The sequence below is a fragment of the Taudactylus pleione genome, unplaced genomic scaffold, assembly GCF_031769625.1.
Source record: "Taudactylus pleione unplaced genomic scaffold, aTauple2 ptg001800l, whole genome shotgun sequence".
Lineage (NCBI taxonomy): Eukaryota > Metazoa > Chordata > Amphibia > Anura > Myobatrachidae > Taudactylus > Taudactylus pleione.
In genome coordinates, this window is record NW_028286197.1 from 1,481,557 (window position 1) to 1,499,611 (window position 18,055).

Below are 18,055 nucleotides of genomic sequence, written 5' to 3' on the forward strand. Positions count from 1 at the left end.
TTTCCGAGCCGAAATAATCGGCCTTCCCAGGGGGGGGCAAGGTTTTTATGCACCTTTGGCAGGGTGTAAAGAAGAGGAACCACCGGGTGCTCTTGAGTAAGAGCTTTCAACGTTTTGATTGAAATTAAGTTACAATTTGCTGCCGACTCAAGGACAGTATCCACTTCCAATTTATACACATCAGTGTTTAAATTGATGTTACTTTGTGTAATTTTGTCTTGAGGTGTTGGGTGTAGTCACCATGGTAACCAGAGGCCACCCGGTGACTGTGTACGCTGAACGCTCCGTCTGTGTGACGCCGCGTGATGATGTCGTTGTTCCCGGCGTGGGCCGCTGATGCTGCTGCATGAGGGTGAGTGTCTTGTGTATTTAAATGTTTTGCATTATATATTTGGTTGACCCTGAGGAAAATCTCTAATAAAAGAGATTGAAACGTTGGCTAACTCATCGGCTTAGGCTCCGATTTTTCTTCTATCTATTGAAAGTCCTGAGAGTGCCACCACAGTACCGATATCTATCTATATATATATATATATATATATATATATATTATATGTATGTATATTATATATATATATATATACACACATACAGACACACATATATATATGAGTATATGCCCATATACATTTCTACATATATATATTGATTAAAATACGTCAAGAAATAGCCATGTTTAATGAAAGCTCACTTCCATTATTATCTGCTGATAAAACAAATAACTGGAGTGACAAAATTACAGAACAAATTAATGGTTTCCAACAAGAGTTAATAGCCTTTAAGAGGAAAAAATTGAGCACTGTTAATTATGACTATAATAACCATCAGGTTTACAAATGGCTAAAGAGTGAGGTGGGTGGCAATAGATCTAGACGTCACCAGAGAGCATATACACGGACACCCCGCTTTTATGAATCTTCATCATCTCAGTCCCACTCAGAGGGTGAAACTACAGACCCTAACCAGAGGAATCTTGGTGAATCTAGGCCTCCCAGTGGTTCTTTTTTAGGCAGAGTGACCAGATCCACCAGAGGAGGTCTAGATTTCCTACGAGGAGAGGGAGACACAGGAAGAAGGCGAGGCAGGGGCAGCCGGTACTAAATACAGTATTTAATCTTTCTAGCCATAAGTTGTCTGATGCCGAATTGGAGGTATTATCGCTAGGCCTTTCGTTTGTACCCACACTAGTACATGATAGGTTTGAATCTACAGTAGATCATTATAAACTTGGTAGAAAGATGAGGTTACGTGAATTTTTTGGCAATAATAATAACTCAGTGCCAGATCAATTATTTAAATCTCCTAGTAGCTTTGATCCTTTAAGCACCAATGCCAGTATCAAAACATTTTTGCGACTTATTGAACAGGACATGGCGCTTGTCAGCAGTAAACCTAAGTTTGATAATTTAAGCCCTGCTCAGAGATTGGCATTAAAGTCTTTGATTAAAAATGACAAAATAGTTGTGAGACAGGCGGACAAGGGTGGGGCAACATTGGTCCAAGATTGGACTGCATACAATAAAGAGATACTACGCCAACTATCTGACACTTCTACCTATACTAAAGTTGCTGTCAACCCGATGCTTTCGGTCAAAAATAATGTTGACACAACTATTAAACGTGCATGTCAGCAGGGGTGGATTGACTCTAGGGTTGCCAGTTGCTTGGTGGTGGAACATCCAGTGTGCCCTATTTTGTACACCCTCCCTAAGGTCCACAAGCAACTGATTGACCCACCAGGGAGACCGATAATCTCTGCACGCAATTCAACATTACAGACAGTGGCTCAATTTATCGACTCTTTCCTCCAGATGGCGGTAGTTCAGATGCCTAGCTATTTAAGAGACACTGATGATTTTTTAAGAAATTTGAGATCAGTGAGTTTACCCACTGGGCCAATTTGGTTGGCCACATTAGATGTATCTTCGCTATACACCGTTATTCCACATGAAGGTGGACTACATGCTATTAGACAAGCGCTGATTAAGATTGATCATTGTGGCCCACCAATTGAGTTCCTGGTTGAACTCGCTGAATTGGTCTTGACTAATAATTATTTTCAATATGGCGGTAGCTTCTATATACAAAATACTGGCACCGCCATGGGGTCGAACTTAGCTCCGGCGTATGCCAATTTGTACATGGCGACGTACGAGCAGACACACATTTTGCCAAATTTTGGTGACAATATAATATTCTACAGACGATTTATAGATTATCTTTTTATGATTTGGTCAGGTACAGAAACCCAGTTCATGGATATGGTTCGTTATTTAAACGGTTTGGCCTCTCCTATTAAATTTACTAGTAATATTCACTCTACGACAATGAATTTTTTGGATGTTACAGTGTTTCTTGATGATAATGTCCTTGGGACTGCCTTATATAGAAAGGACACTGATTGGAATACCCTTCTCCATTCGAGTAGTCAACACCCAAGTCATCTAAAAGAGAATTTGCCGATCTCTCAATTTCTACGGATTCTTAGGAATAACTCTTCTGACATTAGGGCTAAAGTACAAATTGATGAGATGTCTGCACGATTTGTGGCAAGGGGGTACTCTAGCACAACTATACAGAGATGTCTACAGAAGGCCATTATACGGCATGCAGACGGTAAGTCTGTTGGGGGTTCCAAAATTGACCCTACCAGAATTCTTTTTTCCAGCAAGTTTGACGCTACATCGAATTATTCGAGACGAATAGTCAACAAACATTGGCCGATTATTGCAACTGACCCGGACTTGGGAGCACTTGGTAAAAGACCACCAATATGTGCCTATAAACGTGGGCCCAATCTACGGGATATGCTTATGCGACCGACTTTAAAACCAGCAACAACTACAGCCTCTTGGTTTCCATCTATGAGAATGGGCTGTTTTAAATGTGCAGATTGCACTACCTGTAGATCACTATTGACTGGTAGTACTTTTTCTCACCCACACAGTGGAAAAAGAATTAAGATTAAACATCGACTACACTGCTTGATGAACTTTGTAGTTTATATGCTAATTTGTCCGTGCGGCCTCCATTACGTGGGGATGACTAAGCGGTGTTTCCGCGAACGAATGGCGAATCATCGCTCCTCGATCAGAATGGCGCTTGAACAGAAAAAATCAGATAAACCAGTGGCAACCCACTTTCTTGAACATGGACATACTGTGGCAAGTCTTAAGTGCATGCTCATTGACCATATACCAGCCTTTGCTAGAGGTGGAGATCGGGAACTGGCCTTGTGCAAATGTGAAGCCAGATGGATTTTTTATCTCGATACACTGGCTCCTAGAGGACTGAATGAGTCAAATTCCTATAATATTTTTTTGAAATAATTAATTTTTTTATTTTTTATTTTTTTGGCCTTGCACATGATATTATTATTTGTTTTTTATTCTCATTTTTTATTTTTATTTTTGGTGATATTTTTCATTTTTTTATTAGTTATATTTTGTTAGTATTGTGGTTTCATAATTGTTTTTAATTTACACTTGGTGTTTAATAGCCATACTATCTACCCATAACGATTAATTACATTCCAAGTTTGTGAACAGCACATTGTAAAAGTAGATTTTTTTGTATATGTGTAATAATGCTGACATTCCAGCAGATGGCGCCTATGTATGTTTTGATATATATGGACCATGTGTCCTAAAGTAGTTGCACATGATCTACATTGCCCTTTGACTAACTATCATTGATGGACATGTGACTTCCAGTTTTGGCATGCGTTCCACGGTGGTGGAGCGCATGCAGCTTCCGGTGGTCGCATTCACCTTGGTCTAAGATGTTGTTAATTGGATCTTTGTTTCCAGGTGAGCACTGAACACGCGACTTCCGGTGTTGGCGTGCGTTCCACGACCGTGGAACGCATGTCACTTCCGGTTATCGCGTTTTATCCAACAATACTATGCTGTTAGCACTATTATAGATAGCGCTGATCTCACTGTACGATTTGTATACAGTCAGCAATACTCTGCTTCAAGTGAGTGGCTCTAGTTGAAGAATTCAATAACATTATTATGGTTGTACCACTTTTGCTACCCAGCAGGCTGTGCGGCTGGGGGTGGCACCTAGTGTTAATTGTTTGGGCTATATAGTCTGGCTATTATGGTGATGGTGTATATTCTGCACGTGGCTGTTTATCAGAATCTGTTGTTGCATGGTTGCTGAGGTCTTGATAAAGATCCTGGATTGGGATCGAAACGTCGACTGGACTGAACCCTTGTATCTTGCTGCTATGGGTATTTCAAATCCTGTTTTTTGCATATATAAACAAGTTTTTTTCATATATCTGGTGAGTGCCGTTTAATTTCTCTGTATATATATATATATATGGGGTGTGCACCGGCCACTTTTCGTGTTTTGGTTTTGGATCTGGATCTTTCTTCATGTTTTGGATATGAATAGGTTTTGCCAAAACCACCCTTCCGTGTTTTGGGTTCTGGGTTTTGTGTTTTGGATCTGTATTTTTTTAAAAAAGCATAAAAACAGCTAAAATCACATAATTTGTGGGTTTTTCTGCTCATATGTTATTATTAACCTCAATAACCTTAATTTCCACTCAATACCAGTCTATTCTGAACACCTCACAAGAGTGTTTTTATGTCCAAAAGGTTGCACCGAGGTAGCTGGATGACTATGCTAAGCGACACTAGTGGGCGGCACAAACACGTGACCCATCTAGGAGTGATACTGCAGTGGCAGACAGGATGGCAGTTTGAAAAACTAGGCCCCAAACTGTACATAATGCAAAGAAAAAAAAAGAGGTGCAAGATGGAATTGTCCTTGGGCCCTCCCACCCACCCTTATGTTGTATAAACAGAACATGCACACTTTAACAAACCAATCATTTCAGCGCCAGGGTCTGCCGCACAACTGTGGCTGAAATGATTCGTTCATTTGGGCCCCCACAAAACAAGCTGGCAATTAATCTGTCCCTGCACAAACTGGCTCTACGGAGGCAAGATGTCGTCCTCATCCTCCTCATCCACAGATTCCTCACCCTCTTCAGTGTTGTGTACATCCTCATCCTCACAGAGTATTAACTCGTCCCCGCTGGAATCCACCACCACAGGTCCCTCTGTACATTCTGGAGGCTGGTCTCCCTGGAAGAGTTGATAATTAATTTTTATGAACATCATCTTCTCCACATTTTGTGGAAGCAACCTCCTACGCCTTTCGCTGACAAGGTTCACGGCTGCACTAAACACTCTTTCGGAGTACACACTGGAGGGGGGGCAACTCAGGTAAAATAGAGCCAGTTTGTACAGGGGCCTCCAAATTGCCTCTTTTTCCTGCCAGTACAGGTACGGACTGTCTGACATGCCTACTTGGATGCTGTCACCGATGTAATCCTCCACCATTCTGTCAATGGTGACAGTATCATATGTAGTGACAGTAGACATGTCAGAAATTGTTGCCAGGTCCTTCAGTCCGGACCAGATGTCCAAACTTGGTCCTGCCTGCCCTGCATCACCGCCAGCGGGTTGCTTAGGATACCTACGTTTTTTCCTGGCAGCCCAAGTTGCGGGAGAAAATGAAGAAGGAGCTGTTGACATGTCATGTTCCGCTTCAGCTGACAGTGTTTTCACCAGCAGGTCTTTGCACCTCTGCAGGCTTGTGTCGGCCGGAAAGAGAGACACCACATAGGCTTTAAACCTAGGATCGAGCACGGTGGCCAAAATGTAGTGGTCTGATTTCAACAGATTGACCACCCTGGAATCCTGGCAAAGCGAATGAAGGGCTTCATCCACAAGTCCCACATGCCGAGCGGAATCGCTCCATCTTAGCTCCTCCTTCACTTTCTCCAGCTGCTTCTGCAAAAGCCTGATGAGGGGAATGACCTGACTCAAGCTGGCAGTGTCTGAACTGACTTCACGTGTGGCAAGTTCGAAGGGCTGGAGAACCTTGCACAACATGGAAATCATTCTCCACTGCACTTGAGTCAGGTGTATACCCCCTCCTTTGCCTATGTCATTGGTGGATGTATAGGCTTGAATGGCCTTTTGCTGCTCCTCCATGCTCTGGAGCATATAGAGGGTTGAGTTCCACCGCGTCACAACCTCTTGCTTCAGGTGATGGTGGGGCAGGTTCAAGAGTGTTTGCTGGCGCTCCATCCTTCGGCACGCAGTCGCTGAATGGCGAAAGTGGCCAGAAATTTTTCGTGCCACCCAAAGCGTCTCCTGCACGCCCCTATCGCTTTTCAGAAAATTCTGCACCAACAAGTTTATTGTGTGAGCAAAACATGGGACATGCTGGAATTTGCCCAGATGTAATGCCCGCACAATATTGGTGGCGTTGTCAGATATCACAAATCCCCAGGAATTGTCTAAGTGGGGTAAGCCACTGGGCGATGATTTCCCTCAGAGGTTGTCGGCGGTGTGCCTCTTACTGAAACCGGTGATACACAGCGTAGCCTGCCTTGGAACGAGCTGGCGTTTCTGAGATGCTGCTACTGGTGACGCTGCTGCTGTTGCTGCATAAGGTGATACATCTACCCAGTGGGCTGTCACAGTCATATAGTCCTTAGTCTGCCCTGTTCCACTTGTCCACATGTCCGTGGTTAAGTGGACATTGGGTACAACAGCATTATTCAGGACACTGAGGACACTTTTTCTGACGTTTCTGTACAGTCTCGGTATCGCCTGCCTAGTGAAGTGGAATCTAGACGGGATTTGGAACCGGGGACAAACTACCTCCATCAATTGTCTAAATCCCACTGCACTAATGGCAGATACCGGATGCACGTCTAACACCAACATAGCAGTCAAGGCCTCAGTTATACATTTTGCTTCAGGATGACTGCTGTCGTACTTCATCCTCCTCGCTAAGGACTGTTGGAGGGTCAATTGTTTAGTAAAACTAGTGGTGTTCCTACTTCCTCTCTGGGATGTTGAACGACTCCCAGCAGAAGCAACAGCAGCAGCGGCAGCAGTAGGCGTAGCAATGCAGGATCCTCCGGAGGAATCCCGGATAGGAGAGTCAGTCATGCCATTGACATGGCCTGCAGGACTACTTCCGATCCTGACTAAGGAGGAAATTGACGAGGAGGGAGTTGACGGTGTGGTTTGCAGTTGCTTGGATACAACAGGACAACGGGATTTAAGTGTCCCTGGACTGCTTACGGTCTTAGCCAAAGTTTCTGAACTTGACAGTAACTTTTTATGAACGCACTGCAGGTGCCGTATAAGGGAGGATGTTCCTAGGTGGTTAACGTCCCTACCCCTACTTATTTCATCTTTACATATGGTACATATGGCAAGACAGTTGTTGTCCGGATTTGGATAGAAATATTGCCAGACCAAAGAGGTGGAATGTTTGGTCTTCTGCCCAGGCATGACCGTGATGGGCTTTTTCATCCCACGGACAACAACTGTCTCCCCCGGAGCCTGATTTAAACAAACCACATCACCATCACAATCCTCCTCGCCAACTTCCTCCTCAGCGCCAGCTACACCAGTATCCTCATCCTGTTGTACTTCAACAGTGACATCTTCAATTTGCATATCAGCAAGTGGACTGTGGGTGCTCCTTTCAGCACTTGCAGGGGGCGTGCATATGGTGGAAAGAGTCACCTCTTCCCGTAAAGTGCTGGGAAGGTCAGGCATCGCAACCGCCACCACACTTGGACTCTCCTTGGGGATTTGTGATATCTTCTTAGAATGCACAGTTCTTCGCTGTGCTTTTGCCAGCTTAACTCGTTTGATTTTTTTAGCGGGAGGAGGGCTTCCATCGTCATGTGAAGCTGAACCACTAGTCATGCACATAGGGAAAGACCTTAGCCGTTCCTTGCCACTCCGTGTCGTAAATGGCATATTGGCAAGTTTCCGTTTCTCTTCAGATGATTTAAATGTTTTTTTCAAGGTCATTTTCCTGAACTTTGTCATTTGGGATTGTATGTGCCCTCTACTATGACATTGGGCATCGGCCTTGGCCGACGACGTTGATGGCATGTTATCGTCTATGTCATGACTAGTGGCAGCAGCTTCAGCACTAGGAGGAAGTGGTTCTTGATCTTTCCCTATTTTATTTTTATCGGAGAAAGTTTGGTCCTCCATTTATGTTATATTGATATATACGTGCGGCTAAGGCGCACACAAACACAGAAAATAATTTTTTATTTTTGTTGGAGACTAGTGCACTTTGTGGGTTACACCAGCCTTTAAGAAATGAGCCAGCCGGCTCTTTACTTATGGGACGCAGACGCACGCTTGGTGCTGCTCCTTTGTTGATGCACGTGCAGCCACGGTGCACACAATTCACAAACACAGAAAATATTTTTTTATTTTGTTTGGAGTGTACTTTGGGGGTTACAGCACCCTTTAACGGACAAGCCAGCCGGCCCTTTATTTATGGGACACAGGTGCACGCTTGGCGCTGCTCCTCTGTTGATGCACGTGCAGCCACAGTGCACACAATTCACAAACAGAGATTTTTATTTTGTTTGGAGTGTACTTTGAGGGTTACAGCACCCTTTAACGGACAAGCCAGCCGGCCCTTTACTTATGGGACACAGGCGCACTCTTGGCGCTGCTCCTTTCTTGATGCACATGCGGCCACAGTGCACACAATTCACAAACACAGAAAAAATATTTATTTTTTTTGCACTTGGGGGAAGCACCTCTGATGGACAGAGCACCCTCTGGACAACACTACAGCACCCCTTTAGGACTGGGATACTACACAGGACTTTGGAGTGGACACAGCCCCTATGGACAACTGCAGCACAGCACAGCACAACACTACACTGCACTACACTACACTACACAGCCCAGCCAGCCCTAACTCCCACCCTCCCTCTTCACTGTCCACAGCCGAGTGAGAAAATGGCGCCGACGCGGGTACCTTATATAGAATCCAAAACCCGCGAGACCCGGAAGGCGGGATGACGACGTTTTGCCTCGATTTCAAAATCCGAGTCAGGTGGGAAAAGTCGAGCCTGACTCGGATCGGCCTCGGATCGGGGGGGTTCGGATTTCTGAATTCCGAACCCGCTCACCCCTAATATATATATATATATATATATATATACATATAGAGAGAGAGAGAGAGAGAGAGAGAGAGAGAGAGAGAGAGAGATAAAAAAAAACAACCAAGGTCCGGCACTACCTTTAAATCATAAACTTGCCCTGGTGCCCGAATGAAGAATTCATGCAGAAGTTACAGTACAGCGGCACTCCTGGTACAAACGACAATGGAAAGGCAGCGTATATAGTTGTCAACGTTTCAAAGCCTTTATTATGGCTTTTTCATCAGGACTAACATAACATACAAAACACTGCTTACCTTAAAACAGATCAATCACCCAGTGAGCAGACGCGATGCCCGGAACGGGACCACTCCCCCGGCGGGCGGCGCCATATTACCACATCATCAGACTCTAAGTCACATGCTGTGCGCAGGCTGATGACGGAGGTGCTCCCCATCACCATGGAAACCAGCATAATCGCATACAATCTATACAAAAAGACAAAATCCACAGATGTAAAAATCTAATAACAATGGACTAAAGCAAACAGATAATGCAAAATACAAAAAGATGAATGGTCAGCTGCAACCAAACTACATTGGAGCTATATCTCTCTATTTTTTACTTTGCATGTGTGATTTTTTAATTGATTTTCTAATAAAGTATGATTTTAACAGTGTATTAAGGGGATATAATTTTCACCCCATGGACTAAGCTTGATGGATGGATCATGTTGCTGCTATTAACTTTAAGCTGCTGGATTTGCTGTTTGCACAGATGAATTTTGAGACATTTTCTAGCTATAGTTGTATTTTTTTTTTTTAATTATTGCTGCTATTGATCTAAAGCTGCTGGACTTATACTGTATACGGACCTTTTTTTTTTCCTCTAACACTGTGTTGGTATATGGACTTTATTGTTGACATTTTCTTTAAGCTTTTAGACTTACGATTTGCACAACTGCCTTTATACTGAAGCCTTACAAATACAGTTTTTTTCATTATGGCTGATAATTTGAATGATGAGGCAATTAGTGGCTTCCAACAACCTGTGTATGCGATTTGAGATGCTTTTAGCTACTCAGAATCAGAAGCAGAGGCGATTCTATTTAACATCCAATATGCGGGTCAACTGGAGTCTCTCCCTGTTGAAGTTTTGTATCGGGACTTATTGAAGCTTAAAAAGAGAGAAATTGACTTCTTTTACCATGGCTTAACCCTAAGTGAATATTATAGGGCTAAGAAAATTCCAAGGGGGTTGCGTATCAAAAATAGTCCTACGATTGGGAGACATGACCCTATTTTTTGTAGACGCTGGGTCTCAATCCTGAATAAATGCTCGTTTGATTTGACCCTTTTGATAATTGAGCAGTCCACAAAAGAATTAAACGCCACAAAGGATAAAATAGCCACGTACGAATTGACGCACAAATCCCCTCTGTGGAAAAAGATCCCAAAGTTAAATAGCTTGAAAAGCTTGAAAGCCAGTTGGCTTCGTATAAGTCTGATTTAATTAAATTTAAGAAAAATAAAAGAATGAAAGTCGATGAAGACTATGAGCTAAATACTGTATACCAATTTACTAGCTCATGGCGTGGGCTTGATAACAGAAATAAGAAACCTTTTTTCAGGAGGAATGGGAGAAAGTTTGTGGATACTGAGTCTTCTAATGAATTGGTTTCATCGGCTAGTGACAATGAGGTGGCAACTACTAGTAGGGGCAGAAGGAATAATGCTCTCCCTTTAGGCATGCCAACAAGAGCCCAAGATCCGGTAGGTGGAGATCCTATACCAGACAGGGGGTCAAAAACGAAGACAAAGGACGTGTCAAACCCCCCCCCTTGCCTCACAAAATCTAGCAGTGAATTTATCCTCTTACCCATTGACTGACACTGAATTGAGTGTACTGGGTAAAGGACTTTCATTCGTACCCACAGTACCCTTTAATTCTTTTAAATGGCAAATTGATCAGCACAATATACAATGACAATTGAAATTGAAAGAATTTTTTGCTAAAGCAAAACCAAACTTGAATGAACCTAGCTCTGATATACCACCACAATTGAACAAACTATTGCCTCGGTCTATGTTTGAGCCACTGTCTTTTAATCCTACCATAAAAACATATATGAGACTCTTGGGCACTGAGGTTTCTAAGGAAGTTACTAATCTTCCAAAAATAAGACAAAATCTAAATAAGCTTGAATTTAAGGCATTGCACGATTTAGCTGACAATAAGGAACTTATGTTTTGGCCGGCTGATAAAGGGGGTGCCCTGGTTATACCGAATTTGACTAACTACAAAATGCAAGTGGCTATACACCTTGATGATGTAAGGACATATAAACGCTTGCAAGCAGATCCAACGAGTGAATTCAAGGAGGAATTGAAAAAAATATTGATAGATGCAGTATCTAAGAATATCATCTCTACCAAGTTACAGGATGCTCTATTGCCGTCACATCCAATTCTGCCGGTATTTTACACCATTCCCAAGATTCACAAATCTCTGGACACCCCACCTGGCCGCCCTATTATTGCGGCTAGGGGATCATTATTCCAACCTGCTTCAGTTTATTTAGATGCTATTATGCAACCGACAATTAGATCTCACCCTCGCTATCTCCTCGACACGTCTACGTTCTTGAGGAAACTTGATGCATTGCCTGTTTTTGATGAAGAGATTTGGATGTGAAGTATCGATGTGTGTAGTTTGTATACCATTATCCCCCATGATATTGGTATAGCTGCTACTATGAATCACTTATCTCATCATCCAGATTATATGGGTCCAGATTTATTGCTTGTTATGAATTTGCTACATTTGATCTTGACAAAAAACTATTTTCTGTATGATGGAGATTTTTATTTACAGTTAGTTGGCTGTGCGATGGGGTCCAATGTGGCCCCATCATACGCCAACATTTTCATGTTTTCTGTTGAGAATGACATCTTTTTTGCTTGCCCCGAAGTCTCAGATAGGATTGTGTTTTACACGCGCTATATTGATGACCTGTTGATTTTTGGAGGGGCCCTAAAGTGGACCTTATTACTTTAATCGAAACCCATAATCTAAGTCAATCTCCTGTTAAATTTACCTTTAATATCAGTGATGTACAGATCCATTATTTGCATGTGTTGATCTCTATTAATTTAGGTAGGGTCACTACTAGCCTGTTTTCTAAAACCACAGACAGGAACAATTTACTCCATAATGATAGCTGTCACCCGGTGGCATTGAAGCGAGGATTGTCATATTCGCAATTATTGCGTGTTAAACGTATCACTTCTGACCCTGTGTTAGCAGTGTCAAATGGACAATATGATACAAAAATTTTTGGAAAGAGGTTATAATCCCCATGAACTCGAGATGAGTAAACAGAAGGTTATGAAGCTGAATAGATCCGATTTGTTAAAAAGTAAGGTCCAGGCCAATCAATAAGTCTTCAGCATTTATTTGGACTAATCATTTTAATAGTGTTAGTCCTAAAATTAATCGAGCTTCTAAAAACTTATGGCCCATGGTGCAATCAGATCCTGAGTTGCAGTTGTCTAATACCAGACTTATGCCTTGTTACTCTCGTGGCCGTAATCTTCGTGATATTCTCGTTAAAGCTGATATCACTGCTCCTAACAAACTATTTCGTTCTTCAAATGTTGGCCAAAGGCCGGGTTGCTTTCACTGTACCTGTATGACCTGTAGATATCTACTATCCGGAGATGTGTTCTATCATCCACATTCTGGAAAACCCTATTACATTAAATTTACTCTTACATGTAATTCCACTTTTGTGGTATACCAAATGTTATGCCCCTGTGGGCTGTCATATGTAGGGAAGACCAAAAGGTCTTTTAAAGAACGTATGGCTCTGTACCGCTCGGCTATCCATGCGGCTTTGAATACAGGTACCAGCGAACAGCCTGTGGCAAGGCACTTTGCCACTGTGCCGCATACCCTTGCCTCTCTACGTTACCGCATGATAGACCATGTGCCAGTCTCTATTAGAGGTGGTAATCACCCGTTGAAGTTACTCCAATGTGAGACTCGTTGGATTCATACGTTGGGGACCCTTGCTCCCAAGGGGCTCACCAAGAATCTAGGATTGAATTGTTTCCATTAGTTTTTTTCTTGGATACGGCTTAAATATTCTTAATATTCTTAATCTTAGGTTCTGGTACCTAGTTATCTCTATATGTGTCTTAGAGATGGTGTTATTGATATTTTTTTGTTAATAGCTACATAATGGGTGTCTTTTTAGATATCCTATAGTGTACTGTGCAGCCGAGATCGGTACCTTGTTTATAGGGGTGAGCGGGTTTGGATTTCTGAAATCCGAACCTCCCCAAGCCCTCCCGATCAGAGTCCGATCCGAGTCAGGCTCGAGTTTTCCCGCCTGACTCGGATCTGAAATCGAGGCAAAACGCCATCATCCTGCTGTCGGATCTCGCGGGTTTTGGATTCTATAAAAGGTACCCGCGTCGGCGCTATTTTCTCACTTGGCTGTGGACAGTGAAGAAGGAGGGTGGGAGTTAGGGCTGGCTGGGCTGTATAGTGTAGTGTAGTGTAGTGTTGTGCTGCGCTGTGCTGCTGTTGTCCATAGGGGCTGTGTCCACTCCTCCAAAGTAAATAGGGGCTGGCTGTGTTGTGCTGTACTGCTGTTGTCCATAGGGGCTGTGTCCACTGCTCCAAAGTCCATAGGGGATGGCTGGGCTGTGTTGTGCAGTTTGCTGTCCATAGGGGCTGGCTGGGCTCTGTTGTGCAGTCAGTTGTCCATAGGGGCTGTGTCCACTCCAAAGTCTATAGGGGCTGGCTGGGCTGTGTTGTGCAGTTTGTTGTCCATAGGGGCTGGCTGGGCTCTGTTGTGCAGTCAGTTGTCCATAGGGGCTGGCTGGGCTGTGTTGTGCAGTGTCTCATAAAGGCTGTAGTCCTAAAGGGGTGCTGTAGTGTTGTCCAGGGGGTGACCTGTCCATCAGGGGTGCTCCCCCCAAGTGCAAAAAAAACCCATAGTGCACGCCAAAAAAATATAATAAAATATTTTCTGTCTTTGTGAATTGAGTGCGCAGTAGCCGCACGTGCATCAGCGTGTGCCTGTCATAAATCAAGGGCCAGCTAGCTCGTCTGTTAAAGGGTGGTGTAACCCCCAAAGTGCGCTCCACAAAAAATAAACAATTCTTTTTTTTCTGTGTTTGTGTGCGAAATGTATGCGCAGTAGCCGCACGTGCATCAACAAAGGAGCAGCGCCAAGCATGCGCCTGTGTCCCATAAGTGCTCCAAAAAATAAAAAACTTATTTTTCTGTTTGTGACTTGTGTGCGCTGTAGCCGCACGTGCATCAACAAAGTAGCAGCGCCAAGCGTGCGCCTGTGTCATAAGTCAAGGGCCAGTTTGGACATCCGGTCCGGACTGAAGGACGTGCCAACAATTTCTGACATATCTACTGTCACTGCATATGATACTGTCACCACTGACAGAATGGTGGAGGATTACATTGGTGACAGCATCCAAGTAGGGATGTCAGACCGTCCGTACCTGTACTGGCAGGAAAAAAAGGCAATTTGGAGGCCCCTGTACAAACTGGTTCTATTTTACCTGAGTTGCCACCCCTCCAGTGTGTACTCCAAAAGAGTGTTTAGTGCAACCGGGAACCTTGTCAGCGAAAGGAGTAGGAGGTTGCTTCCACAAAATGTGGAGAAGATGATGTTCATAAAAATGAATTATCAACTCTTCCAGGGAGACCAGCCTCCAGAACTTACAGAGAGACCTGTGGTGGTGGATTCCAGCGGGGACGAATGAAGACTCTGTGAGGATGAGGATGTACACAACACTGAAGAGGGTGAAGAATCGGTGGATGAGGAGGATGAGGACGACATCTTGCCTCCATAGAGCCAGTTTGTGCAGGGACAGATTAATTGCCAGTTTGTTTTGTGGGGGCCCAAACGAACCAATCATTTCAGCCACAGTCGTGTGGCAGACCCTGGTGCTGAAATGATTGGTTTGTTAAAGTGTTCATGTCCTGTTTGGGAGGGCCCATTGACAATTCCATCTTGCACCTCTTTTTTTTCTTTGCATTATGTACTGTTTGCGGCCTAGTTTTTCAAACTGCCATCCTGTCTGCCACTGCAGTGTCACTCCTAGATGGGCCACGTGTTTGTGCTGGCCACTCGTGTCATTTAGCATAGTCATCCAGCTACCTCGGTGCAACCTTTTGGTCTAAAAACAATATTGTGAGGTGTGAGGTGTTCAGAATAGACTGGAAATGAGTGGAAATTAATGTTATTGAGGTTAATAATAGCATAGGAGCAGAAAAACCCACAAAATCTGTGATTTTAGCTGTTTTTATGCTTTTTTTAAAAAAAAATACAGATCCAAAACACAAAACCCAGAACCCAAAACACGGAAGGGTGGTTTTGGCAAAAACAATCCAGATCCAAAACACGAAGAAAGATCCAGATCCAAAACCAAAACACAAAACACGAAAAGTGGCCGGTGCACACCCCTACTTGTTTAGTGTTATCCCAATTGGGTAATCTATCTGTGGGTAATGTTTCTCTAAGTTTTTTCTATCTATAGTCATTTACTGTAGTTTGGTTGCAGCTGACCATTCATCTTTTTGTATTTTGCATTATCTGTTTGTTTAGTCCATTGTTATTAGATTTTTACATCTGTGGATTTTGTCTTTTTGTATAGATTGTATGCGATTATGCTGGTTTCCATGGTGATGGGGAGCACCTCCGTCATCAGCCTGCGCACAGCATGTGACTTAGAGTCTGATGATGTGGTAATATGGCGCCGCCCGCCGGGGGAGTGGTCCCGTTCCGGGCATCGCGTCTGCTCACTGGGTGATTGATCTGTTTTAAGGTAAGCAGTGTTTTGTATGTTATGTTAGTCCTGATGAAAAAGCCATAATAAAGGCTTTGAAACGTTGACAAGTATATACGCTGCCTTTCCATTGTCGTTTGTACCAGGAGGCCGATCCGAGTCAGGCTCGACTTTTCCCGCCTGACTCGGATCTGAAACCGAGGCAAAACATCATCATCCCGCCTTCCGGGTCTCGCGGGTTTTGGATCCTATATAAGGTACCCGCATCGGTGCCATTTTCTCACTCGGCTGTGGACAGTGAAGAGGGAGGGTGGGAGTTTGGGCTGGCTGGGCTGTGTAGTGTAGTGTAGTGCAGTGTAGTGTTGTGCTGTGCTGTGCTGCGCTGCTGTTGTCCATAGGGGCTGTGTCCACTACTTCAAAGTCCATAGGGGCTGGCTGGACTGTGTTGTGCAGTAAGTTGTCCATAGGGGCTGTCCCCACTCCAAAGTCCTGTGCAGTGTCCCAGTCCTAAAGGGGTGCTGTAGTGTTGTCCAGGGGGTACTCTGTCCGTCTGGAGTGCTCCCCCCAAGTGCAAAAAAAATTAATATTTTTTCTGTGTTTGTGAATTGTGTGCAATGTGGCTGCACGTGCATCAACAAAGGAGCAGCGCCAAGCGTGCGCCTGTGTCCCATAAGTAAAAGGCCGGCTGGCTTGTCCGTTAAAGGGTGCTGTAACCCCCAAAGGGCACTCCAAACAAAATAAAAAAATATATTTCTGTGTTTGTGAATTGTGTGCACTGTGGCCGCACATGCATCAACAAAGTAGTGCCAAGCGTGCGCCTGTGTCATATGTAAAGGGCCATCTGGATTGACCGCTAAAGGGTGCTGTAACCCCCAAAGGGCACTACAAACAAAATAAAAAAATATATTTCTGTGTTTGTGAATTGTGTGCACTGTGGCCGCACGTGCATCAACAAAGTAGTGCCAAGCGTGCGCCTGTGTCCCATAAGTAAAGGGCCGGCTGGCTCATTTCTTAAAGGGTGGTGTAACCCACAAAGTGCACTAGTCTCCAACAAAAGTAAAAAATTATTTTCTGTGTTTGTGTGCGCCTTAGCCGCACGTATATATCAATATAACATAAATGGAGGATCAAACTTTCTCCGATAAAAATAAAATAGGGAAAGATCAAGAACCACTTCCTCCTAGTGCTGAAGCTGTTGCCACTAGTCATCAACGTCGTCTGCCAAGGCCGATGCCCAATGTCATAGTAGAGGGCACATACAATCCCAAATGACAAAGTTCAGGAAAATGACCTTGAAAAAAACATTTAAATCATCTGAAGAGAAAAGTAAACTTGCCAATATGCCATTTACAACACGGAGTGACAAGGAACGGCTAAGGTCTATCCCTATGTTCATGACTAGTGGTTCAGCTTCACTTGACGATGGAAGCCCTCCTCCCACTAAAAAATCAAAAGAGTTAAGCTGGCAAAAGCACAGCGAAGAACTGTGCTTTCTAAGAAGATATCACAAATCCTCAAGGAGAGTCCAAGTGTGGTGGTGGTTGCGATGCCTGACCTTCCCAGCACTGGACGGGAAGAGGTGGCTCTTTCCACCATTTGCACGCCCCCTGCAAGTGCTGAAAGGAGCACCCACAGTCCACTTGCTGATATGCAAATTGAAGATGTCACTGTTGAAGTACAACAGGATGAGGATACTGGTGTAGCTGGCGCTGAGGAGGAAGTTGGCGAGGAGGATTCTGATGGTGATGTGGTTTGTTTAAATCAGGCTCCGGGGGAAACAGTTGTTGTCCGTGGGATGAAAAAGCCCATCACGGTCATGCCTGGGCAGAAGACCAAACATTCCACCTCTTTGGTCTGGCAATATTTCTATCCAAATCCGGACAACAACTGTCTTGCCATATGTACCATATGTAAAGGTGAAATAAGTAGGGGTTGGGAGGTTAACCACCTAGGAACATCCTCCCTTATACGACACCTGCAGCGCATTCATAAAAAGTTACTGTCAAGTTCAGAAACTTTGGCTAAGACCGTAAGCAGTCCAGGGACACCTAAATCCCGTTGTCCTGTTGTATCCAAGCGCCTGCAAACCACACCGTCAACTCCCTCCTCGTCAATTTCCTCCTTAGTCAGGATCGGAAGTAGTCCTGCAGGCCATGTCACTGGCATGACTGACTCTCCTATCCGGGATTCCTCCGGAGGATCCTGAATTGCTACGCCTACTGCTGCCGCTGTTGCTGCTGCTGGGAGTCGTTCATCATCCCAGAGAAGAAGT

At 44.0% G+C, this 18,055-nt stretch overlaps 1 protein-coding gene across 1 annotated transcript in view; it reads right to left on the reverse strand.

Moving 5' to 3' along the window:
• The window catches only part of LOC148436346 (uncharacterized), a 32,252-nt gene that overhangs the window by 867 nt on the left and 13,330 nt on the right, over positions 1-18,055 (reverse strand). The window contains exon 3 of the mRNA XM_088465017.1: positions 241-401. Coding sequence (XP_088321143.1) covers positions 241-401 — 161 coding nt within the window. The remainder of the gene's footprint in view (positions 1-240; positions 402-18,055) is intronic.